Source organism: Pelodiscus sinensis, chromosome 13, assembly GCF_052426305.1.
Source record: "Pelodiscus sinensis isolate ZL-2025 chromosome 13, ASM5242630v1, whole genome shotgun sequence".
NCBI lineage: Eukaryota > Metazoa > Chordata > Testudines > Trionychidae > Pelodiscus > Pelodiscus sinensis.
The window spans coordinates 26,936,250-26,963,510 of NC_143064.1; the positions used below are offsets into that span (position 1 = coordinate 26,936,250).

At 45.0% G+C, this 27,261-nt stretch overlaps 1 protein-coding gene across 1 annotated transcript; it reads right to left on the reverse strand.

Moving 5' to 3' along the window:
* Nucleotides 1-4,804: 4,804 nt before the first annotated feature.
* LOC102461273 (V-set and immunoglobulin domain-containing protein 4-like) lies at nt 4,805-26,395 on the reverse strand. Its single transcript, XM_006136137.5, has 8 exons — nt 25,888-26,395; nt 15,833-16,189; nt 12,898-13,179; nt 12,508-12,585; nt 11,413-11,514; nt 10,540-10,653; nt 8,633-8,654; nt 4,805-5,391 (listed from the first exon to the last, which is right to left on the reverse strand). The coding sequence occupies exons 1-8, from the start codon at nt 25,940-25,942 to the stop codon at nt 5,193-5,195; spliced, it is 1,209 nt and encodes a 402-aa protein (XP_006136199.3). The 5' UTR covers nt 25,943-26,395; the 3' UTR covers nt 4,805-5,192.
* Between the last annotated feature and the right edge of the window lie 866 nt (nt 26,396-27,261).

Sequence of the window (27,261 nt, forward strand, 5' to 3'; positions counted from 1 at the left end):
TGGGGAGAGGCGGAGGGGGAGGGCAAGAGGGGGAGGCAGGCAGAAGGGTGTCCTTGCTTCTCCCTCAGAAACAAGCAGAGTAGCCTGACTTGTAGTTGAAGTTCCTTTCTCACAGGCCTGTCATGAACAGCTCCTTCCAATGGCCATTACCTCTTTAACAAGCATCAGTAGCCACTCTTCCCCCATGGTTTCTGGGCCTCAAAGAGCCTCACAAGAGAGTGTTTGCATTTTTGTTTCAGAGAATCTCATTTCCTTTCCTGAGCTTCCTTTTTTTCCTATCACAGCCCCACTGACTCTACTCCATTCTCCTAAAAGCACCTCTTACTCAGTCTGCTCTGCAAAAACAAGTTCCCAGACTGCTACCATCTGCCCTGCCTTATCTTTTATGGCCATGCCCCCACTAAGCCCAGCTGAAGTTGATTGCATCCCAACTTGCTGCAGCTTTTAACGGTCCCTGCCTGAGTAGGTGAGGCAGAGAGGAGATGTTAGTAACAAACTGACTGAGGAGTGATGTTTCTTTATTAACCCTTAGAAAAATGCCCGTTTCCCAGGTACATACCCGAAGAATGGCAAATAGGCCATGCTGTGCAGACCAGATCCATAGACCAAGCAGAAGCTCTACCATGAGGTGAGAGGTGTTCAGATGTAGGGTTCTGGTTTGGCCAGCAGCAGAGATGGGCCCGGGTCACAAAGGATTTGAATTGTCCCTAATTTTGTGACAAAAGTTAGTGTGGGCTGGTTGAGGTTGGTGTTCTGGTTCAACTGTACTTGGAGCTGATTGTTTCCACAGGCAGTTCTGTGGTCAGGCTGGGGAACTAGTGAAGAAAAGGTTCTGGCAGTTGTGCAGTGGGGAAGGACAGCAGCCCAAGAGGGAAAGATGTTGCTCTGGGATGGAGGAAGCTTTGTGGGGTAGTGATGTAGTCTAACAACACACCAGTGCCATCCATAGCTTGTCTCTTCTTCCGGGGCCCCCACAAGTGACCTCTCAACCAATTGATAGACCTATGAAAGCAAGCGGACCATCAGAGTCCATGTGTTCTAGGAAGTACTAAGGGGTCACAGGGATGACCCTGAAGAACTGGAAGCAGACTCAGTAAATAGGTGAACCTCTTGAGAATACAGTATTACTAACTCCCATGATACTTAGTGTTATGTCCTGGGGAGTTTCACAGCATAGGAAGAAATCAGTGGAAAGGCAGAGAGCTGGAGTAGGTGCAAGTGTCCATTTTATTGCATAGCACAGAACTCACTAGAACAAGCCCAGACTAGCTGGGCTGACCCCAGTGACCTACTCAGTTACCATAACAAGAAGATCTATATCTACAACCCAATATACAGCACTTAGTGTCTTTCATAAAGCTCCAGTGTCGGGAGTCTACTGATTGCATGAGAATCTTGGCTTTCATTTTTTAAAAAACAGTAAGTTTCTAGTCTAGTTTTTACAATGGTCTGATTTTGGGGGACTGACATGATTGTTTAATACTCGGCGCTGGTAATATTCGGATGTAGCAAATCAAACATAAGCAAGGAGCAGCTTTGCAGAATCTCTACGTATTGGCTTCCTAAGGCACTGTTTAGTAACAGCCAGACCAGGCAATCTCTTTACAAGCTTTGCCCCACAAGGACTCCTAGCCTCTTTAGGGATGAATGGGTGATGCTCTTTGGCCTTTCTGCAGTTGTTATTAATTCATTTATTTACCACACTCATTTCTAAAGAACTGCTCACTATAAAAAGTGGACACCATTCACACAATGTAGTTGATGCAACACTTCCTGGTGTGTTTTTTGCTCTGTGCTCCATTTCAGCCACTGCTCTCCAGATTGTCAGTTGTGTTGGTGCATTTTATCATGAGCCTCTCTCCACTAGGAACTGGCCTGAGAGCTGCTCGTTTCTTCACATTGCCCGTTGGAATGCTGTTACACAGTGATAGCTTTTGGCCACCTACAACCCAGGGCTGGATTTGAATTAGTGTCCTTGAAGTGAAAAAGCTCACTGCACTCACTGCCAATTCCCTGCACCAGCCATGGCTCATGAACATTGTTTTTATTGGAGTGAACTTAAAAAAACAACAAATAGTCTAGTAGCACCTTAAAGACTAACACAACATGTAGATGGTATCATGAGCTTTCATGGGCACAGCCCACTTCTTCAGATGACAGGAGTGAAGTTGTGCCCACAAAAGCTCATGATACCATCTTACATGTTGTGTAAGTCTTTAAGGTGCTACTAGACTATTTGTTGTTTTTTAAATTCACCCTGTTACAGACTAACTCTACTACCCCTCTGAAGCTTTTTATTAGGGTTGTGAAGGAGGCACTTGCAAAAGCTCCCAGGTCTAGTGTAGTTATTGGCTAAACAGTGCCTCCTAGTGGTCTAACTAAGAAACAGTTACCTCGGGGAGTGAGAAGATAGAACTGGGCAGAGACTTTATCTCCCCAGCCACTTCCTCTCTGTCTCTCTCCTTTCATGCTCTGAGATTTTTACCTACCTGACTGCTGTAAATTAGGACCCCAAGAGCCTCACCCAGATAGAATTCAGATCAGGGGTTTCTAAAATAAGAGAGATGACATCCATTGACTTGTAAAACATCTTCCATTTGGCTTAAGGAAGGAACCCCATTCAGAAGGGATGAGAAATAATTGATTTGGAAAGGAAAGGGGAAGGGAGGTGAGGTGGAGTATGTTATTGGAGATAAGCCTGGGTCTTCTCAGCTAGCTGAAAATTTCTATCATATTTTTTTCTCAGGGGGAAAATGTCTTTTTGGCTGTAATAAAAATATTTGCATTTTTGTTTTCATTCAGGTTTCTTTTTTAAAAGTTTTGTTTTGATGGAAATAGAGTTTCTTTAAGAACTGCTCTGCCCCTGGCTCAGCAGGTCTGACAGCTGCACAAAATAGTAAAACCTTATGTGTCACTAGAGTAAGTAGCTGTAAGTCAACTTTCAGGACTCAAGCTCACATGTCCTCTTGTGCTGTCACCACAAGGGCATGCAAGCTGCAGGATTATGAAAATTTGTGTGAAGAGACTGCACTGTGACTGTGAAAATACCATTGAAGTTTATTTTGTGTTGGGCACATTGTACCCAAAATCACTCTGCAAAGTTACACCAGACAAGAGAGCATGGGGAATCAATTGTAGGAAACAGAATGAGAGTACAGTAGACTGCTGATAATTCGGAACCTTTGGGACCAATGTGGTGCCAGATTATCGGATATGCCGGACTATCCGGAGGTACTATAAATGTGTGTATATATATATATACACACACAGTATATATTGTATATAAAGTGTTTTTAACTCTTTTTATTGTAGCACAAGCACTGTCCAGCATCACACAATGCCAGTGGCAGACTGACTCAGTTGCATCTGGTTTCGCTCGGTTCAGCTGCTGCCGCTGCTGCCTTGTGATTCCTTTTTTACTGAAGCTCACTCATTAGGCTCTTGCCATTTTGATGCCGGACTATCGAGAGTACAGTACAATTGGATGCCGGACTATTGGAGTTTTACTGTATATTGGATTAATGAAACAACAAAGTAAACAAAGTTCAGGTTCAATAGACTCCTTGATATCCTTTTGCTTTTACCATGGGAGAATGTAAAAATACTCAGCACTCACCAAGTACTTGTTATGCTAGGCATTTTACAAACATGAAAGCCTCGCAACAACCTTATGAGATAGGTCAGTATTAGTATCTCCATAACACAGATGAATAACTGGTGCAGGCAGCTTGAGACCCATGCCAAAGGCTACGCAGTAAGCCAGTGTCAGAGCCTGTGTCAAAGCTCAGGAGATTCTGGTTCCTGAACCTTTGCTCAGATCAGTAGATCAAGCCTCCCTTTCCTTGCTAAGATATGACTCAGGATGACAAAGTTATGCAACATTCCTAAGAACAATATACTGTGTTCTTATTCCCCTCCCTTCCTCTCCAAGTCAAGTTGTAACATCCCCCACTCTGATTTTCTAGGAAAGAAAGATGCCATTTCTTCTAGCAAACAGCTCCAATTTGACACACCCTGGACATCAACCAAACCCTCGTGGTCCCTTTGCTACCCCTCCCCACAAGATCGTCCCCACCAATATGCAAAATACACAGTTGCATAGGTCACCACAGAATTTGGGGCACCAATTTGCTCCAAATTCTGTGGTGCCCTAAGCAGCTGTGTGCTGCATATAGGGTAGTGCCAGATCCGCCCCTTCTCCCAAACCCCCTACCCTGACACAGCGCAGGAGACTGGAGGGGGCCTGATGCTAGCAAGAGGAGTAAGGCCTGATGCCACACTGACAAACAGTGGGAAGTGGAGTAACCCAGCTCTAACTCGTTCTGTTCTGCCAGCTCCCAGCCACATCATTCCACCTCCCAGCGCCGGTGAGTCTGGGGGACGGTTCCATCCCTTCCCCTGAGCACCCTCCCTTGAATGCTGAAGCTGGGAGTCTGAAGAGCAAAGTGAGCTGGATCCAGGTTGCTCTGTTTCCTGCTGCTACCTGTGAGAACAGGGACAGGCCTGACCCCTTCTGCCTCCCTGCCCTGCTCCTACTACCCTCAGCTCTGGGCCTGACCCCCAGAGCCTTGATCACAGTCCCGCTCCTCAGGCCCCATTCCCATTTGGGGCTGGCATAGAGCACCAAAACTTCTAGGGATGACCCTGCCTCCCCACTCCAAATTTTGGGGAGAAGACCTGAGTGCAAGCAGGATGTAAAATCAGTGGTTTAATTGTAGTGGAGGAAACCAGAGAACTTTCCTCCTTTTAACAAAGCTCCCTGGCCCTGAACATTCAATAACTTTCACGCCAGAGAATGTACACGTATCACTATAGATCTTTTTATTGTCTTCATGATCATTTGCTAGATATGTAACAATCCACTATTTACCCTGCTCTGTGGCTTCAAGACTTTTGTGTAGCCCCTTGATCGCTGACCCCCCGTCCTCCAGGATGCTTACAAATGAATCCCTGCATACACCAGTCAGATTAACTGCCTTGCTGGTGGTTTCTGCATCAAAGGCCAGACAGAGCTCAGTTTGCTGAAGAAGCAGAAGGTGACACAGTTCCCCTTGAACAAATAAAGGAATGAGTTCAGAATATTTATCAGAGGAGAAGACAGACAGGAAGGAGTGTTTCCCTTGATGAAGGGTCACTGCCCTGGTCTCCAGCCCTATCTTCAGCAATCCTGCTTGCATAGAAAGGCTGGTTTGCTATTGAACATCCCCCATTTCATATTCAGATTCCATTGCATTCACAAGGATCTCGTAGTCTATGTTTTCCTCATAGACGTTCTCTTTCATAGGATCCATCAAGCAATGGTTTTTGGCCGAGGATCCTCCCTCTTCATACTTGCACGTGCCATTGACTCCTGAACAAGTCTGTCTTTTCACATCACTCCTCGAGTTATGACTGAAACAAAAGTCCAACATTAATAGGATGAAAAAGCCAGGGGAGAGTCGTCATCCCAGAGTGGGATCTCATTTACACCACAGCAAGCTAAATTCAGAGTCATTCCACTCACTTCAGTGACGTGACTCTGGATTTGCAGTGGGGTATTTGAGATCAGTCTCTGGTCCTCTGCTTGTTCACAGAGGAATATTAGCTGTTGAATAACACAGATCCGTAGGCAGGAATTTCTGTGGCACGGGGCTTTTTTTGTAAATGTGGACTGCAAGGATGTGAACACCCCTATGGTTCCCCAAGTAAGCGGGCAAATCAGCCCCAGACTTCCCCTGGCTGCTCAGAGTATGGGGGAAGGAGGCTTCTCCTGGCTGACTGGAGCTTGCTTACTTAGGGAACAATGGGGGAGGGCTGCTTTTGCATCCTTCTCACCCCCCGACCCTCTCCATATATGGGCCTGTAACGAAACACATGATACTAATCCAGGGACATTATGGGAGGCTGATATGCAACAATGACGAGAGAATTACACACAAAAAAGAGGCAACCATGAACAATCAGCTGAGTATTTGGCCCCATAGTGAGATGACATTGCCACTCTGACCTGAACGGGGCTACACCAGTGGGCATTTTGGTTGTTAGAGAATAAGGGATAGAACAAAAAGTGGATCAATTGCAACCCAGGGACCAAATGCAGCTGATAAATTCTCCAACGTGGCCTGTGTTTGGCCAGATCTTTACAATGAATGTGCAGCCTATGAAGAGAAGTCCCGGCATGCAATGCATAATACTGGTCAGAGTTAGATGTTATTTTAACATACTGCTGTACAAACATCACTGATAGCACTGGGTAAATTTCATTGGCCACATTGCAACATACACTTTTTTGATCACTTTCATTGGCAGCTGGATAGTAGCTCTGGGTATGTCTACACTACAAAGTTAATTCGAACTAACAGCCGTTAGTTCCACGAGGACTAAGCCTAGTTCGAACTAACTAGTTCGAATTAAGGGCTGTGTAGCCACTTAATTCGAACTAGTGGGAGGCTAGCCCTCCCCAGGTTTCCCTGGTGGCCACTCTGGCCAACACCAGGGAAACTCTACTGCCCCCCTCCCGGCCCCGGAGCCCTTAAAGGGGCACGGGCTGGCTACGGTGCCCGTGCCAGGTGCAAGCCTGCCAGCACCCAGCCAGCAGACCCTGCACCTGGCACGGATCGAGCCAGCCACCCGATGCCCCCCAGCCCTCCCCCTCTTCCCGGGACCAGGCTGGCGGCTCCCGGGAGCCTGCCCAGGACCGCAAGAGGCGGGCGCCCGCCTGGTCTAGTGCAGACATCGTGGACCTCGTCCACGACCTCCGCACTAGGCACAGGAAAGTGGCCGGCTAGGGCAGGATAGCTGCCAGCCTGGCCACCCAGGAGCAGGTTTGCATGAAAATCAGGGTGGTCCACTGAGACCCCTGACCCTAAGCCCTGAGCTTAGAATGGCCGTACTGGGTCAGACCAAAGGTCCATCTTGCCCAGTAGCCTGTCTGCTGACAGCGGCCAACACTAGGGACCCTGGAGGGGATGGACGGAGGACAATGACCAAGCCATTTGTCTCATGCCATCCATCTCCAGCCTTCCACAAACAGAGGCCAGGGACACCATTCCTACCCCCTGGCTAATAGCACTCCAGGGACCCAACCACCATGACTTTATCTCACTTCTCTGTAAACTCTGTTCTAGTTGTAGCCTTCACAGCCTCCTGCAGCAAGGAGTTCCACAGGTTGACTATTTGCTTTGTGAAGAAGAACTTTCTGTTATTCGTTTGAAGCCTGCTACCCATTCCTTTCCTTTGGTGTCCTCTAGTCCTTCTATTATGGGAACTAATGAAGAACTTTTCTGTATGCACCCTCTCCACATCACTCGTGCTTTTATAGACCTCTATCATATCCCCCCTCCGTCTCCTCTTTTCTAAGCTGAAAAATCCCAGTCTCTGTAGCCTCTCTTCATATGGGACCTGTTTCAAACCCCTCATCATTGTAGTTGCCCTCCCCTCTCCCACCCTCTCTCTTCCCCTCTCCCACCTCCTTTTCCCAGTCTCCCCGAGTTTTGTTCAATAAAGAGAGTTTCTATTTTTGAACACACGTGTCCTTTATTTTGTACATCAGGAAGGGGGGCTAGGGAGGGGTAAGTGGAAGGAGGTGAGGGAGGAATGGGGCACGAGCCCCCAATGGGGAGGACTGGGGTGGCTCTGCAGGCTCCTCGGGGTGGAAACTCTCCTGTAGCTCCCCGATTAACCCCTCTCCCCAGATGGAAGCCTGCGGCAAGTGCAGCCGGGCTGATGTCTGAGTGCTGTGATGTGCCCAGTGTGGGCACTCAGGGCACTCCAAGCCAGGACTGCTTTGCAAGCAGGGAACCCCCTGAGAACTGTCTGTCCAGGGTGGGGGTTGGGTCCCTTTAAGCACAGCCTTCGGCTAGCCTGAGGCAGCAGCTCCACGCTCTAAGTCCTCATCTGATGCCCTGCCGGCACTGCTTCTGGCCATCCTTAACCCCAGTTCAGGGTCCACTTAATGTGGACATGCTAGTTCGAATTAGCAAAATGCTAATTCGAACTAGTTTTTAAGTCTGGATGCACTAATTCGAATTAGCTTAGTTCGAATTAACTAATTCGAACTAAGTTAGTTCGAATTAGCGCTGTAGTGTAGACATACCCTCTCGCATTACATGTTGTCCTTTCAATTGCCATCTTATCTTGTGTATTTGTGTTAGTGAATGGAAAAGTTGGACTCTGAGATTCAAATCTAGGATTATATACCAGGGCGTAATGGAAGGAGATTCACCAAAGGACTGTTTTGGATGAACATCAGGAAATGGTTCTTAACAGGGAGACCCATTCAACTGGGATACTATCCCAAGGGAAGAGCTGGAAATTCCTGTTCCTTAAATTCTAAAACACTGGGAATTCACTACAGAGAACAATTCTGCACTGATCTCTTTGGTGAAGGAACAGAGGATCCCAATAGTTTTTTTGTGACTAATTTTGATGAGTATAAAATATTATTCACAAACAACATTTCTATCACTGTGCCTGTGTGAATATCTAAACCCTCATACTGTACATCACATATACCATTAAGATATCCAATCCTTTCCTCCAGTATAATCAGAGGATATTCATTCTTAACTTAGCAAATAGTTTTCCTGCCACATAAATCAATATTACAACCCCAGATGTTCTCACAGCATGACAGATGATGACTCTTACTCACTATGTTACTTCATATGTATTATCTGAAAAAAAAATAAAAGACAAATGTGAATATTTTGCATTTTTATTACCCCATGAGCAAATAAGGATTATTAAATGGCACGTACATAGCATTACATAAAGTTTTAATAGCACTACAGAGACCTTAAATCATCTACTCAAGCACTTTACTATGTAGTAACTTTTTGTTTCCATTTTACAGATGGGAAAATGGAGGCACAGAGCGGTTATGTAGCCTGCTGAAAGTCACTGATGAGCAAGGATTAGAAACCAGGAGTTCTCACCTTCCAGCCTTGTGTTCAGTCTGTGACATTTCGCTGCCCTTCCCTGGCTGATATCTCTGTACAACAATTGTACATTCATAACTATCTAGCTTTGAAATTCCTATTTCTGAAATCAACACTGAAAGGCTACGTCTACATTGGCAAGATGTTGCACAAATACTTTTAACGCAAGAGTTTTTGCGTTAAAGTATTTGTGCAAGAGAGCGTCTACACTGCCATGTGCCTTTGTGCAAGAGATGTACTTTTGTGCAAAAGCATCCGTGCCAGTGTAGACGCTCTCTTGCGCAAGAAAGCACCGATGGCCTTTTTAGCAGAAGAAATTCATGTTGCCTGTCTACACTGGCCTCTTGCACAAGAATAGTTGCGCAAGAGGACTTATTCCTGAGTGGGAGCGTCATAGTTCTTGCTCAAGAAGCACTGATTTCACACATTAAAACGTCAGTGTTCATGCGCAAGAACTCCCCTCCAGTGTAGACAGGCAGCATGTTTTTGTGCAAAAGCTGGTGCTTTTGCTCAAAATCATGCCAATGTAGACACAGCCCATAACTCTTCCTTTTGGGACTGGATGCATTGTGCCTGCTCAGCTAAGAAGCAGACACTACAGTGGATTTAGCCTCTGGTGACTGGTTATTTGGTGCCCAGAAGCTCTATGTTCCCTCTCTTGGTTTCTTGTACGTAGGCAAAGGCTCCACCAAGTGAGGCAAGAGGAGCCAGTTACTCCCTGCTTCACCAGTAGGATCCACGCTGAGCTGGTCTCAGCTAGGAATCACCTATTCTTGCCACTACAGTCAGCAGGAGATATGCTTGTTGGCAGTTGGAACCTGCTTTTGGAGAATGGAATCTAGCAACCATATCTGGGGCACACACCTGCAAGATGTGCATTCACAGCCCTGCAATGGATAAGCAAAGGGCTCTCACGCAGTACAGTGCTCATTGATTATCTGTCAGTTCCCTTTTGTTGCTAGAACATGCCTGCCCCCTTGTGTTCAAATACAAGAAGTCACTCATTTTCCTTTAATTGTATTGCATCAGTATTCTTATTTCGAGACAGCACTTTCCATCCAGTCTGCCAGGTGAGGGAAAGCTGCTTGGAATATTCTTTCTTCTTACTGAATTTCCATGCAAGTAAGGTAGGCCAGTGAGTAGCCTATGGGTGGCCACTTGCCTGCTGGGAATACCCTACCTATCTAAATTAAAACAAAACACAGAACTATGCAGCACTTTAAAGACTAACAAGATGGTTTATTAGGTGATGAGCTTTCGTGGGCCTAATAAACCATCTTGTTAGTCTTTAAAGTGCTGCATAGTCCTGTCTTTTGTTTCAGCAAGACCAGACTAATACAGCTACATCTCTATTATTATCTAAACTGAGTGAGTTATGCCTAAATCTTGGGAGAAAAACCACATGCATCCAAAAGCACACCTCTCCCACATATCCCTCTCATGAGCTCAGATGAGATGTGTGTCAAACCCTTTGAGAAACATTTTAAGGTCTTTAAAGCAGATCCCAAAACCATCTCTGATACCTTTTGGTAGAATATTGGTCCCTTGCCTCAGAAATCCTCACCAGCAGTCAGCCTGTTATCCCAGAGAAGCCCCAAACTTCCCCAGCACCCCCACTCACCCTCCTTGGTCTTTCTCTTGTAGAAAACGACAGCAATGACAACAAACACCGCAGCTACACAGAGCACAGCAATCAGGATGATGAGATAGAGGGGCAGGCTGGTCCTCCGGAAATCTAGATCAAAACAGCACAAGCTGATGTTTCAAACAAGGAAGCAATTCTGCTTTGCAATTTATAACAACAGCCAGGACCTTGATGGTGGACATTTCCCTTGGGAGCTGAATGTACTGACTGAAGCCTAGGTTAGTATGCGGTTTATGTTTATGTTTGCGTCCCTTCCTCAAGCTGAGTCAGCCTCAGGTCAAGTGGCTCAGAGCAGAGGTAATGATTCGGTCAAATCAGCTGTCTCACAGTCGGACTTCCTGCACTTGCCTCTTGCTGCGATACTGGGCCTCATTGTGGTTCTTGGTCAGCATCTCCACTTAGACGTAAAAGGAAGCCACAACTCACGGACAAAATAGGAGCTGTGCAGAGCTGCACAAAATGTTCACGTGCAAACACCAAACCATACAAAAATCATCTGGTTTGGGGCTTCGTTAAAATGTTAGCTTCAGCTCATCTCAGACAAAAAGTCAACAAGGGTCAATGACATTTTGAGACATACTGAGTTTTGCCACAAAAATCTTCACTGAAAAACTAGGTAAATCACGACAGTTTCCGCTGATTTTAACTTGGAGATTTTCAGTACTTTTGAATCCTGAAACTCAAAGCAATTATCAGGATCTAAATAAGCCCACATGGGCTGGAGGCTGGGAAGGACGTGCTATTTAACTAATCATCTAGAGAAGCAAAGTGTGAAATTCTGAATTTTTTTATGACATTTCTTTTCCCTAGAACAGAATCTACGATCAGGTGTCAGTGCAGAATCTCCACCTTGACTTTTTGCCCTTTCTACGTAGCCTCCTTTGCTCGTCGTCACTTCATGCGTCTCTGGAAGTCTTATGTCACTCCCAGTTGCCAGGGTTCTGCTCACATCTGCAAATAAAGCAAGGTTTGGGTGATCATTATGGTGTGTGAGTCATTCAGCATCAGAAAGAAATTTTATTCTGGCCCTGCAGTTGCAAGACTGGAGAGCATTATCCTGTTTAGCTGAATAAGACAGTGAAACAAACCCTTTGGACCCAGTGCTGCCCATCCATCTGCCAGCGTGATGGCCTCTTGTGGCTGGAAAGGCCTTGCTGGGATACCTTCCAACTTCTGCAAACAGGTTGTTTGGCATGTTTCTGCAACATACTTAGCCCCACAAAACACTAGGGCAGGGATGAGGAACCCTTTTTGGGTTGTGGGATGCTGGCCCACAGAAAAATCAGTCAGGGGCCGCACACAAATGAGAACCAACCCCCCCCCCCAAAAAAAAACCCCTCTTCACTGCCCCGGACTGAGAAGCAGAAAGAGACTCCCCAGATTCACTTCACACACCAGAGCCTAGGGTGGCCCAGGCTAGTAGATTTGTGTGCTCCAGCTCCACAGGAGGAGGGGGAGGGGCTGGAGTTCCAGCATGGGCTCCCCAATGCTGGGGGTGGAACCCTCAGCCTTGGGGCTGGATCCAGGCAAGCCGGGGACTGCATCCGGTCCCTGGACCTTAGGTTCTCAACCCCTGCACTAAAGTGATAGAAGCAGGATAATGCCTCTGATGAAGTTCTGCTGTACCAAACAGAGCTAAGGAAATCAATAACTCCCATAGGCATGTCCTCCCAGGTGTGACAACAGCTGCCATTCCAGGGAGGCAGTAAACAAGTAGCCCAGTAGTACGAGGATATGTCTCCCAAGGAGCAAGAGAAGAATGAGCTAGAAGTCACCTAGGGAAGCAGAGGTAATGTCCAGCAACCCATGTGCCTCAGCTAAAAACTGGCTGTAAATGAGTAGACGTGTCAAGTCAGATCCTCCTCTATATCATTCACCCACAAACACAATGAAAATATAACTTCACATTCCCTCTCTCAGCAGTTCCCCTCTGAGCAGCCTCACCTTTTTCTGAGGCAGGCTTGGCTGTGGTGTGTGCCGTGGTCTCAGAGCTGGGTACTGTGGTTGCTGGTTTTCTGAGATCTAAGAGAGAATGACCATGCATCAGATTCTGCTGCTTCTATCATTTGGATGAATACAAAATCTTTGGGGGGGATGTTTGAAGCCTCTCATAGTGCACTCTGTTCTGCAATGCTATCCCACGGAGGGGGCATGGCATTTCTGTGACCTCAGAAAGTGAACTGAGGAACCATGAGGATTGACAGTAATTTTTTATTCACCCCAACTAGTGTTGTTATAAATATCGAATCCCTTTTAAACTCTCCCTCCCAACCATTTGCTTCAGCCTGCAGTTAGAAGCATCTCAGAGACCGAGCACTAGTTTGGGGCACTTACCCACCACAGTCAGCTGCTCTGTATTACTCTGCTCTATTACTTGGGAGGGTGCTGTGTTTTCTGCCTCGCAGTAATATTTCCCCGTGTCAGACATTTGCAGAGAATCAAACATGAGTACGGCGTGATTGCTCACGTGCACCGCCTTTCCTCCAGGCTCTCCCTTGAACCAGCGGTAGATGATAGGTGGGGACCCATTGACAGAACAAGTCAGGCTGGCGCTAGCCCCTTTCGGTACGGTGAAGCCCAGATTGCCTGGTTTGATGATGGGTTTAGTCACTGCAACTGAAGGAAAAGGAAAGGGATTTGGGTCAGTAGTTAAGAACTTCACAGCATTCATCACCACACAATTTTGACAAGGTTCAATGCCCCTGTTTATGGCTTATGTTTCATGCCTATACATTTTTGGAGCAGTCATCTATTTTGAAAAAAGATTACATGGGGAATAATAGGACTGTTTGGCTACGTCTACGCTGCAAGCTTCTTGTGCAACAACAGTTTTGTGCAAGAGTTCTTGTGCGAAAGGTCTTCCACAAGAGTATGCCCACACTGCCATGTGCTTTTGTGGAAGAGATGTGCTTTTGCGAAAGAGTATCCATGGCAGTGTGGACGCCCTCTTGTGCAAGAAAGCTCTGATGGCCATTTTAGTCGTAGGGTTTTCTTGTGCAAGAAACCCCTGTTGCCTGTCTACACTGCCTTCTTGTGGAAGAGCTCTTGCGCAAGAGGGCTTATTCCTTGTGGGGAGAGGAATAATTATTGCACAAGAAGCCCTGTTTTCTAACGCTTTACTGTTAATTTACTTGCTCAAGAACGTGCGTGCAGTGTAAACGCTCTGCAAGTTTTTGCGCAAGAACACCTGTTCTTGCACAAAAAGCCTGCAGTGAATACGTAGCCTTTGTGTATATTTGTTTTAACATGTTAAGTTTAAAAGAAAATAAGATTTTTATTATTTACATATTCTTAGAGAAAAATAATTGTATTGGTTTTCCAAAGCACATGATCCCAATTGTGACCCAAAAAGGAAAAATGTAAAAAGGAGAGTTTTAACCCTTTAAAAAGAGATATGTTAACCAGTCTTTTTAGAGAAAAAAGACACATTTTTAAATCAATGTATTAAATATTAATTTTAAAAGAAAATGTTATTTATGCACTTTTATTATTTTCCTATAAAGTTTGAAAAATAATTGTGTTCCTTTTGAAATAAAGAATAGAACATGCATTTTTAGAAAAAATAAGAGGCAAAGTGAGAGAGAACAGCTGAAAAAAGCAAAAGCATCTTAGGCTGTTACAGAACAAAGGAAAAATAAAGGGCTGTTTGGGGAGAGGAGAGATAGAGATGTAAAGTAGCAAGGCCTCTTTTACTGAACAAATTATAATGATGGGAGAAGAGAAAACCACATAATCCCTGTAGCTACCTTAAGGATCCTTCTACTAAGTGGGTTAGACCAAGGAAAGTTCCAGGAACCACGTACAGGGTACTCTGCCCAGAAACCGCGAGACCACATGTGGAGCAGGGTGTGACTGCTGGTGGCCTCTGTAGCTGGAGCAGGTCTGTGTAGGACTTGTGGGGCTGCAATCCAGGCTGGGCAGAAAGCTGGCGCAGAGAGGCCTTAATGAGACACACGTCACCAACCGATTGTGGCCTGGAAACCTACAAGCTCTTGTTTGCTTTGAACAAAAGTCTAGACTGGAGAGACCAGCCCAGGCAGTAAATCTGAAGAGTCTGAACCCTCAGTTTGAAGTCCTCTCCCCCTGTAACTCTAAGAACAGCTATTGCCTCACTGAGTCACTGTTTTAGTCTCAGGACCTAGAGTATTTTCAAACTTTCCCTTTCTTGCCAGCCCCAGTCAAATACCCTTTCACTGTAACCACGTGTTTGAGAAGTTACTGGTACCCGCCTAGACAAGATCCAGCAGTTGAATCACAGTCAGGCTGTGTCCAGACTCAGGGGTTTTTTTCGGGAAAAGTAGCCTTTTTCCGAAAAAACTTCACCTGCATCTAGACTGCAGCCGCGTTCTTTCGAAATTAAATCGAAAGAATGCGGCTTTTCTTTCGACGGCGGTAAACCTCATTTCACGAGGAAGAACGCCTTCTTTCGAAAGTGCTTCTTTCGAAAGAAGGCGTTCTTGAATATAAATAGGGCTTCTTCGAAAGAGAGCATCCAGACTCACTGGGTGCTTTCTTTCGAAAAAGCGGCTTGCTCTTTCGAAAGTTCCGCGTGCAGTCTAGACGCTCTCTTTCGAAAGAGGCTTGCAGTCTAGACATAGCCTCAGGTCTTTCCTTTGCACCGCAGGGCACCTGGCAGCCAGCTAACCTTTGTGTTCCACCCTGCTGAGCAACTGTAACAATTAACGTTTTCCTGGGGATACTGGGGATGATTGAGAGTGGGAGAAAGTGCAGCTAGGGTCTGCTCCATGATAGGCATGAATACCTCTGGCTTGATTCCCCCTCATTAGGGTGGGGCTAATGTCAGTGCAGGGAGGAAGAGGCACAAGAATCCGTGGGAATGCTGGCCCCAACTCTGTGGATGTGGGGAGTCAGCGTGGTGTGCACTCCCTACCACATTATTCCCTGAAGCTCCATCCCCACCTGCTCTTTAGCCAGCTTAGTCAAGTGCTTTGGGTACGTCTAGACAGCGGGGCTATTTGGTATCCTAAAAGAGCTACCCCGTGTCTTTTAAATGTGCCCATTATTTCAAAATATTTTTCAAAATAGTGGGTACATTATTTCAGCATCCCTCTAACCCTCGTGAAATAGTGTGTTATTTTGAAATTTGCTGTGTAGACGCGCCAAATTTTGAAATATGCTATTTTGAAATACAATACGCAATTGCATAGTACAAACTGTGTATCTTATTTTGAGTTTAGGGTGCTGTGTAGACACGCTCTTAATGACTGGCAAATGATACATAGTGCAAGGGTTTATTTACTGCATTTACCTTTAACAACCTTAACTGTAGTGGTTATCTCCTTTGTTAGCAGGCTGTTGTCCTGGGCTCTCCAGGTGACTTTGCAAGTGTAGTGTCCACTGTCTGGGATTTCGAGTTTCTCAACTTCAAGAGAGACATCCCCTGGCTTGTATTTTGGGACGCTGATCCTATCTCTGTGCCGTGACAACATGATGTGATCCCCAGAGCTATCCCTTCGAAAGATGGTGGCAGGGCTTTGATCTCGCTCCAGGGTCCAAATGACTGTTTGCTGTACAAAGTCCTGGGAAGGCGTGTAGACGCATGGCAAGGTGATAGAACTCTTCCATGTGCCTTTAATGTCATGGGTGCCCGTCAGTTCCAGGACAGCTGTAGGAAGCCGAAAATAAGGGATGGAAATAAAAGTGGAATGAATATCAGCAACACCAACCAAACACCACACAATCCTGGATATGCCGCCAGATTGAGCCCACCAAACCACTGATGCAGAGAGTCTCTCTCGACAGCCATATGTGCTGTTTGTTTTACCATCTGAATCCAGGACTGCCAGTCATACCATTGACTGCCTTCTGGAGCCTGAACACTCCTGCCAGCTCTGATTATTTTTGTTGCTTGTCTGAACTTTTTCCCGCTTTCAATACCTTTCTCCTAAGGAGATGTAATAGATCTGAATGCAACATCCCCACAGACCCACAGTAAGGGGCACCATTGCCTCCTTTTCTTAGGCAGTAATGTGAATATGTAGTCACAAAGTACAATTGGTTCTTTTGGATCTTTGAGCTCCAAGGAGTTCTTTAGTTTTCTGCTTGGAAAGTTCCTTTCATAACATGACTAGCCATTGCTTCTATCACCCCTTCCACAAAGCTCTCTATCATGTATGGGAGGAAGAAGGGGGGAAAGGGTCAGTCCCACTGCTCTAATGCCTTTGAAGTATGCAGGGCCAAATTCTGCAATTGGCTGCACCAAGAGAAATCCAAACTATCGTAGGTTTTACTCTGCATTTACCCCAGAAAATCTGAGATCAGAACCCACCCCTTTGCATTGGTATTCAACCGGGAATTTGGAGAGCAGAGATGGAAACTTTAAGAGTGAAGAGACTTCCCACTGGAGCATTTCCATTTGTTTCTCAAATGTTGTGCAGAGTCTTGTAGTAGTTTTCCTTGAATATTGTGAAATTCTTATCAACAGTTATGAAGGTTTTCATATCACAGAATCATAGAATACTGGGACTGGAAGGGACTTCGAGAGGTCATCGAGTCCAGTCCCCTGCCCTCATGGCAGGACCAAATACTGTCTAGACCATCCCTGATAGACATTTATCTAACTTATTCTTAAATATCTCCAAAGATGGAGATTCTACAACCTCTCTGGGCAATTTATTCCAGTGTTTAACCACCCTGACAGTTACACACTTTTTCCTAATGTCCAACCTAAACCTCCCTTGCTGCAGTTTAAGCCCATTGCTTCTTGTTCTATCCTCAAAGGCCAAGATGAACAAGTTTTCTCCCTCCTCCTTATGACACCCTTTTAGATACCTGAAAACTGCTATCATGTCCCCCCTCAGTTTTCTCTTTTCTAAACTAAACAAACCCAATTCTTTCAGCCTTCCTTCATAGGTTCATGTTCTCTAGACCTTTAATCATTCTTGTTGCTCTTCTCTGGAGCCTCTCCAATTTCTCCACATCTTTCTTGAAATGTGGTGCCTAGAACTGAACACAATACTCCAACTGAGGCCTAACCAGTGCAGAGTAGAGCGGAAGAATGACTTCTTGTGTCTTGCTCACAACACATCTGTTAATGCATCCCAGAATCATGTTTGCTTTTTCTGCAACAGCATCACACTGCTGACTCATATTCATATAACTCATATGACTCATATAACCTCTAGATCCCTTTCTGCCATATTCCTTTCTAGACAGTTGCTTCCCATTCTGTATGTGTGAAACTGATTGTTCCTTCCTAAGTGAAGCACTTTGCATTTGTCTTTATTAAACTTCATCCTGTTTACCTCAGACTATTTCTCCAATTTGTCCAGATCATTTTGAATTATGACCCTATCCTCCAGAGCAGTTGCAACCCCTCCCAGCTTGGTATCATCTGCAAACTTAATAAGCATACTTTCAATGCCAATATCTAAATCATTGATGAAGATATTGAACAGAGACGGTCCCAAGACAGACCCCTGCGGAACCCCACTTGTTATACCTTTCCAGCAGGATCGTGAACCATTAATAACTACTCTCTGAGTATGGTTATCCAGCCAGTTATGCACCCACCTTGTAGTAGCCCCATCTAAGTTGTATTTCCCTATTTTATTGATAAGAATATCATGCGAGACCGTATCAAATGCTTTACTAAAGTCTAGGTATACCACATCCACCGCTTTTCCCTTATCCACAAAACTCGTTATCCTATGAAAGAAAGCTATCAGATTGGTTTGACATGATTTCTTCTTTACAAATCCATGCTGGCTGTTCGCTATCACCTTACCTCCTTCCAAGTGTTTGCAGATGATTTCCTTAATTACTTGCTCCGTTATCTTCCCTGGCACAGAAGTTAAACTAACTGGTCTGTAGTTTCCTGGGTTGTTCTTATTTCCCTTTTTATAAATGGGCACTATATGGGCACTATATTTGCCCTTTTCCAGTCTTCTGGAATCTCTCCTGTCTCCCACGATTTTCCAAAGATGATCGCTAGAGGCTCAGATACCTCCTCTGTCAGCTCCTTGAGTATTCTAGGATGCATTTCATCAGGCCCTGGCGATTTGCAGGCATCTAACTTTTCTAGGTGATTTTTAACTTGTTCTTTTTTAATTTTATCTTCTAAACCTACCCCCTACCCACTAGCATTCACTATGTTAGGCATTCCTTCAGACTTCTCGGTGAAGACCGAAACAAAGAAGTCATATGCTCTCAGCACTGGCCATTTAGAATTCTAATGTCCAGTGCATAGCATCTAATACAGTGATTCTCAAACTGCGGTCCACAGAGGCTGCCTTCCAGGTGAACTGCGGTTAGAGCTCAACTCCCCCCCTTCCACTCTCCCTCCCTCTCGCCGCAGCAAGGGGCCCTCACTGGTGGTCCAGCTGTATCCTCCCCTCCCCCCAGCCCTGCGAGGTTGGAGCTCCAGTGCTGGCTTCCCTTGGGGGTGGGTGGGTGAGGGGGAAGAGCCCCAAGCCTCCTCACTGGATCCACCTCGTGGGGAAGAAGTGGAGCAAGAAGTGACTCCGTGCACTGCTGCTTGCCCTCCCCCTTCCCTGGCTGAAAGAAACAGCAGTGCACTGATGTGCTGCCTGGAGGCTTTCCCCTCTGCTCCCATTGGCTGGAATCTGGTCAATGGGAGCAGCAGGAGGCCATGTCTCAGACACGATGCCCGGGAGAGGTATGTGGCATGAAAGCAAGTAAGTGCCCCCCCTTATGACCAGAACCTGCACCCCTACCATGCTCCTGCACCACTCCCCTCCAAGACCCCACATCCCCAGCCTGCTCCTGCACCCTTCTTCCTGGCCAGACATCCTACCCCCACCTTTCTGCTGCACCCTCCCTTGTTCCTGCACCCTTTCTCCTGGTCACATACGGCACCTTCCTTTGCTCTTGCGCCCCCCAGACACCCTTCTTCCACACTGCTCCTGCATCCCACAGCCCACCCAGACCATGCACCCTCACCCCCCCGTATCACACCTCCTGCCTAAACCTTACACCTTCACCCCCTCTTATCTCCCACCTCCCGTGCATATCCTGCACTCACCCCTATCCCACTCACTGGCAGCCATGTCCCACACACTAAACTCCTCATTTTTGTCCCCATCCCAGAAGCTGGTGGTGGGGTCCACAAAATCCACTAACTCCAAAACCGCAGATGAGTAAATCCAGCCCATGGGAAGCCCTGAACTTCAGTCCTCCCTGTCCCTCCTCCTTGCACCACGGGACTGGAGCACCAGAGGAGTGAGGTGTCTTAGTTGGGGGCCACATCAGTGAGTTTTGGAGGTTTATCAAGGGAGTTTTTTTTGCTTCTCATTTGTGTGGTCTCCAACTGATTTTTCTGTGGGTCAGTTGTCCCTGACCCAAAAAAAGCTCTGTACACCTGCCATAAATAAAAAAAACATTGAAACCTTTTGTGTTGGACATGAATTAATATTTTACTTTATTTAAAATGATGTTTGATAAACTAATATGAGAAAGTTAAAGCAGTTTATCTGTTTAATAATTTTATATTTCCTTTCTTACTGGTTAAATTAAACCATTCTCACTAGCTACAGCACTAGCAAAATGGCTCGGGCATAATTCTGTAATTAACAGCAAGTTTCTATTAGCAACTGGTGGTCCACGGAAAGTTTGCATTGAGCCAGGCGGATCACAGGCCAAAAAGTTTGAGAATTACTGGTCTAAGGCATTAAAGGGACATAAAAGCCATATTATTCAGCAGACACACTATCAAACAAATACAACGCACCAGAGCCTCAACTGGTATGAATCTGCATAGCCCTGTTAAGACAAATGACTCTACTGAGATCAGTAGAGCGACACTGATTTACAGCAAGCTCAGGATCTAGCATTTTAATACATGCAACTGAAGACTGAATACCCATGTCTATGAATCAGTTATGGAGAATTCTTGAGACAACTAGGACAATGAGCCAATCTCAGGACATTCTGTGCCAATAATAAAAGCCTGCACACAATATTTTGAAGTTCTGCAACATTCTGCAAATTTTATTTGTCAGATAAATGTGGAGGCTCCAGTTTGGCATTGGGGAGCCCAGGCCACTGTCTGCACAGAGGTGGGAGATCACTCTTCAGCTTCCCTGGCACTGGACACAGACTCAGAGTTGGGGCTGCACCCGATCCTGATACAGCGTAAGGACCAGGCCTGCCCAGAAATGCCCCAGGGCTCTGCCCATCCATGCCAGGTCCACTAGGTGAGAGCAGGAAGGTTCAACAAGGCAGGAAGGTTCAGGTTCAACAAGGCAGGACGGATCAGTGGGGTTGAGCAAGCACAAGGGATTTGGAGTTCATAAGGGAGGTGCTGAGTGCAGAGAGATGAGGCTCTGTTGGAGGGACTGGGCATAAGGAGGTCTGGATGCATGAGCTTGGGCAGATGGGGGAGGAACTCCTGGTCTGCAAGAGGGTCTGACCCAGTCCTGGATGCTATATATGGAAAAAGAAAGTCATATCCCTCCCAGACCATTCAGGACTAGCAGCTGAGCCTGGTGAAAGATAGGAGCCACCAGTCAGGTCTTCCCTAGTCCCTCCCCCATCCCACACGATTCACCTCTCTTGCAGCTTCACTGGGCACCCAAACATACTTCTTGGGAGGGTTGCATGACTGGTTTTGTGGATTTCCCATCAAAAGTCATTTTTCTGTGATGAAGCAAAGAAATCTGTGGGTAACCTGAATTCTGTGCATCTGCAGTGGTACAGAATTCCCACAGGAGTAAATGAGCAGCACCAAAATTAAAAAGAAGAGTCTTGTTTATAATCTAAACTAGAGCAATGTTGACTGAGTCATTATCAAGTTCCTGGTACTACAGAGTTCTTTGGCTTGGCATTATATGTTTGTGGTGGGTCTCTGCCAACTTCTTATCTCCAGCATTGCCGTGCCAGGTAACTATTTTTGCCTGCTTGCTGACAGTCTCCCCAGAGAAGACAAGGATGAACAGCCCATAGAGAGTAGATTCCCCTCTCATCCCACAAATCACACATGTCCCAGACCAACTGACATCAAGGGGAATATTCATGGAATTTGGGTTGCAGGGACTGGGTTTCTAACAGTTAGAACAAGCCTCAAACATTATTAGAGATAATATGCCAGATACAAAGACTGGATGCATTCTTTAGGAGCTATGTCTACTTCAATGAAAGACATTTCTGAATCTGACATTTAATGAAAGCCTAGATTCAGATTCAGAAAAAAAATCTCCTTGAATAATGCAATAATTAAAACTGAATTGAGGGCAATACAAATCTGGTCATACAAAGGCCAAATTATGGACATTGATTTTCAGAAACTTTGTGAAAAGTCTCCAAAACAGAATACAACATAGCAGCAACAACAAACAAACAGCAAAAATGTACTCTAAACTTTGTTCACGAAAAGAACAAGAAGCAAACATATTGTTGGAACTAGCTGGATACAAATAGAAAATTTGAAAACAGGAAGTGGTGAACATAGCAGCCCTAAGTGGAACCTTTTCCAGCTGGGAAGAGCTTACGCTTAAGAGTCAGCTTTAGGAGTTCTTTTATTTATCTGCAAACTGGACTAGAGTGAAATACATACAAGGAGAATTTCGAAACTTCCAAATGTTTTTAAAGTCCAAGTTATCTTAGAAATGAAGAATGCGGCAGTTAGATTCAAAGAGGCCTTTTACGTGAACTGAATAGCAAAAAACAAATATAATGTAAGGAGCACAGATAATAGCCATGTTGGAATAGAAGAGCTGAGATATAACATAAATACTAAATGGGAAAGCCCTGTAATATGCTCAGAACTAACTGGCAGTGGAATTCCTCAGTTTGTATGAGTTGAACAGGGTCAGACCTGGGAAACCTCCAAGGAAAGTAGCTGGACTATACTGGTAATTTATAGAACCAGTAAGCTGGTCCTTGGCTCATGGTAAAGAGGGACATATTTTTAATAATAATAATAATAATAATAAATTGCATTCTCCTACCTACTAACCTAGCTGTATTTTAAGGATCCTATGTGTTTTGTCCCATCCCTATTGTCTTTCAGGTAATGTTAACTGGAAACTTTTAAACTTAGAGGCTGTGTCTACATTGGCATGATTTTGCGCAAAAACTTGCTGCCTGTCTACACTGGCGGGGAGTTCTTGCGCAAGAACACTAATGTTCTAATGTATATTCATTATCGGTGGGAAATAGGTTAATGGAGGGATGATAGGAATTACTAGAGAACTTTCTGGGTGTCTGGCTGGTGAGTCTTGCCCACATGCTCAGGGTTTAGCTGATCGCCATATTTGGGGTCGGGAAGGAATTTTCCTCCAGGGTAGATTGGCAGAGGCCCTGGAGGTTTTTCGCCTTCCTCTGTAGCATGGGATACAGATCACAGCTAGAGGATTCTCTGCATCTTGGGGTCTTCAAAGTATTTGAAGGCTTCAATATCTGAGATATAGGTGAGAGGATTATTCTGGGAGGGGTGGGTGAGATCCTGTGGTCTGCACTGTGCAGGGGGTCAGACTAGATGATCATAATGGTCCCTTCTGACCTTAAAGTCTATGGCTGTGTCTACACTGAACCACTTATTCCGGAAAATCAGCCACTTTTCCGGAATAAGCTGCGAGCTGTCTACACTGGCCCTTGAATTTCCGGAAAAGCAACGATGCTCTACTGTACAAAATCAGCCGCTATTCCGGAAAAACTATTCTGCTCCCGCTCAGGCATAAGTCCTTATTCTGGAACACTGTTCCGGAAAAGGGCCAGTGTAGACAGCCCAGTAGTCTTTTCCAGAAAAAAGCCCCGATCGCGAAAATGGCGATCGGGGCTCTTTTCCGGAAAAGCGCGTCTACATTGGCCACAGACGCTTTTCCAGAAAAAGGGCTTTTCCGGAAAAGCAGCCTGCCAATGTAGACGCTCCTTTTCTGGAAAAACTGAAAACGGAACAGTATTCCGTTTTAAGCATTTCCGGAAATTCATGCCAGCGTAGACACAGCCTATGAGTCTATGAGTCTATAAGCTCTCACTCAGGAATAAGCCCTCTTCCGCAACGGTTCTTGCACAAGAGGCCAGTGTAGACAGGCAACATGAATTTCTTGTGCAAGAAAGCCCTATGGTTAAAATGGCCATCGGCGCTTTCTTGCGCAAGAGAGCGTCTACACTGGCGTGGATGCTCTTGCACAAAAGCACATCTCTTGCGCAAAGGCACATGCCAGTGTAGACACTCTCTTGCGCAAATACTCTAACGCAAAACTCTTGCATTAAAGAATATTTGCGCAAAATCTTGCCAATGTAGACGTAGCCATATTCCATATTTCCCCAAGTGTGTATTGTTGCTCTGTGCTGTTAAAATAGCTCTCATATTTCAGCCCAGAGCCTGCTGCATTTTGCAGTGATACAATTATAATATCCCACTGGAGAGAAAACTAGCTGTAATGAGATAAATGGAACAAAATAAAATTGATGCTGAAACCTTTAACATTTTCTGCCTGTGAGAGTTGTTTATCTGGATGGTAGCTTCCAAGGAAAATGATAGGGTTAGCACTACTAGAGGGATTTGAAACTGGCCCAAACCCTAGATAATGTATTTTAGAGAACATTGATCAGAAGGATGAGCTAGATAAATTTCTAGAATGGCATAAATATTCAAACCTTTTCATTTCCTGGACCATTCTGTAAGACAGTTGGACAATCTCTTTTACACCTTCTTGCCTCCACATCTCCCAGTCCCCCACCTTCACAGTGGCATAAAAGAGCTCCCTTAACCAAATCTCTGGTCTAATACAGTAAACCTGTGAACAGAAACAAGAGTTCTTTGGGGAGGTCCAGATCTACATCTCTTCTTGGTTCATGACCAACTTTATAAGATGAATCCCAACCAGAGCACTAGTCTGGAACAGGGGTAAATTTGCTTTGGAGTCACAGTTCTTTTCTCATCTCCAAGTTCTTCGAATCTAGGCTCACTCAGTTTATCAGAAGGAAGTCCAAATATCAGCCTGAGAACTGTCTGAGAACTCCTGCACCTCATTAACAAATTACTTCTGAATTCTCCTCTAAGTCCAGCTTTTACTCTAACCAATGCATCCCATTTTATGGAAGTCTCCTGTTGATAAAACTCCAAATAAGCAACTGAAGTTTGAGATCATATACATCTAAATTTCTACTTTTGCCAAACAAACTCACATTCTTTCTTAAAACTCTAGGCTTCCACTCACTGCATCGCTCTATAAAGTCCCAAAGGGGTAGCTGTGTTAGTCTGTAATTTTAAAAACCAATGAGTATCATGAGGTTTTTTTGGACAAAAACCACTTCTTCAGATGAGCTTGAGTGGAATAGAGTCTCCATTCAAAGTCATCTGAAGAAGTAGGCTTTGCCGACAAATGCTCATGATACTATATATATATTTGTTAGTCTCTATGGTATGTCTACTCTGCATTCCTCTTTCAAGAAAGGAATGCAAATGCAGCTGAGTGAAAATGCAAATGAACCGTGAATTTACAAATCTTGCGCTTCATTTGCATAATGGCATCCGGGCGCTTTTTCGAAATACCCTATTTTGAAAAAAACCCCCACCATCTAGATGAGTTTATTTTGAAAAAAAACCTTCTTTTGAAATAACCCTTAAATCTCATTTTTTTAAGGAGTAAGGGTTATTTCGAAAGAAAGGTTTTTTTTCTAAATAACCCCGCCTAGACAGTGTTCTTTTTCCGAAATAGGGTATTTCGAAAAAAGCCCGGATGCCATTATGAAAATGAAGCGTGAGATTTGTAAATTCACGGTTCATTTGCAATTTTGCTCAGCTGCATTTGCATTCCCCTCTCAAAAGAGGAATACAGTGTAGACATACCTTCAGGTGCCACAGGACTACTAATTATTTTCACTAATTATTGTATAAAGTGACAGCTCAAATTCTGATCTTAATTACATGAGTGTACCTAGCATATCAGAGTTATAGAAATCCAAATCTGTCTGGAGGTGAACCACATGTGCACCTCTAGTGAGCACTGTAATTATAATGACATCCATCAATACAATTCTGAAAACTAGTTAAGTTCTAAAAGAATGAACATATTCCAGTCAGAGAAAAACTTCTCCCGGTATCCTGAATAGTGTGATTTTGTTCTAACTCTGTGCACTTTAGATCTGACAAATTGCTTAATACTGGGCTGTTTGTTACATGTCAAAAACATGTCCCCGTTGTATGCAATGCAAAAATGATTGAACTGGGAGTGTATAATTAGCTGCAGAACGAAAGTTCTGTTTTTGACAGCATTTTTTGTTTTTATTCTTCCATCAAAAACATACCTTCGCGAACAATCAAACTAACACACACAGGCAGATCTGCACCTGTAGAATAAATTGCTCTGAATATGAAAAGCATTTTCATTTACTCACCATTGCAGAAGGTGAAAAAATTCACAAGTGCCACTATCCACATTAACTTTTCCATTCCTCACCGGACTGCAGCTACTTCTCTCTTACACTGAACTCAGTGAGACAGACCCACTCTGCAGGATCAGAAGCCAAGTCAGCAATACTTCCTTTTCTTCACTCATTATATCATCTGGGATCTGGAGCTGCTGCTGCTGCTGCTCCTCTTTCCCTTCCTTCTTTCAAGAAAAGCACAAGTACGGATGGGAAAGAGCCTAACAAAGGACGGAGTTAAGAAGATTCTAATAATCTTTCCTTTTCCATGTCATGTTTATTTTGCGTCTGTTTACCTACTTGCCATTCACTTCATTTTTTTTTCAAGTAACTGCTGTCTTTGAGTCTCTTTAAAACTCAACAACTCAACTCCTACTTGCCATTTTTTCTGCCGTCTTCCTTTTCATGTTTTTCATTTATTTCTCCTGTGGACATCTTTATATGCACATCTCTCTCTCTCTCTCTCTCTCTCTCTCTCTCACTCTCACACACACACACACATTAAATGAACATTTTTCAGGTTGTAAAGACAAACATGCCAAAGTTAGGAACTGCCTGATTTAAGATTGTGCAACTGAATTTGGCTTGTTTGTGAAATGTACCATGATAGAGTCTTTAACTACATGAGCACATACTATTTGTCTATATGAGCCCCTGGCCTTATTTAGGGTGTGTCTAGACAACACGGTTTTTTCGGAAAAACAGCATTTTTTATGAAAAAACGTCACCTACATCCACACTGCAATTGCATTCTTTCGAAAGAAAATCAAAAGAATGCTGAGGGTTTTCTGACATTAGTAAACCTCATTCTACGAGGAAGAAGGCCTTTTCCAAAAGAGCTCGTTTAGAAAAAGGCATGTGTGGATGCGGAAGAGGCAGTTCTTTTGAAACAAGAGGCCTCTAGGAAAAAGCACAGGTGCCTCTATGGACACTCCATCCACACTAATCACAGCTCTATAGTTCCTGTCTCCAGCCAAGTCTTAAAGCTGCAGGTACCCGGGGAAAGCCTTGTGGCAGAAAGCCGGCCTCAGAGCAGCACCACGTGGCTCTCCCTGCCACACCAAGGAGCCATGGCACAGCCACAAGCCCCCCGGAACTCCCCTGGTCCTTCCAGGCAGCAGCCCCAGGGGCACCAAACACCAGGCACCATCCTGGTTGGGGGCTGAGATCCGGGCCCTCCTGGAGCTCTGGGGCAAGGAGGAGTCCCTCCAGGATCTCCAGTCATGCCGCAGAAATGTGGACATTTATGGCCGGATGGGCCGAGGCTCTTGGCCAGAGAGGACACCACCCCTGCACCCTTGACCAAGTGAGGAGCAAGGTGAAGGAGCTGTGGCAAGACTACGT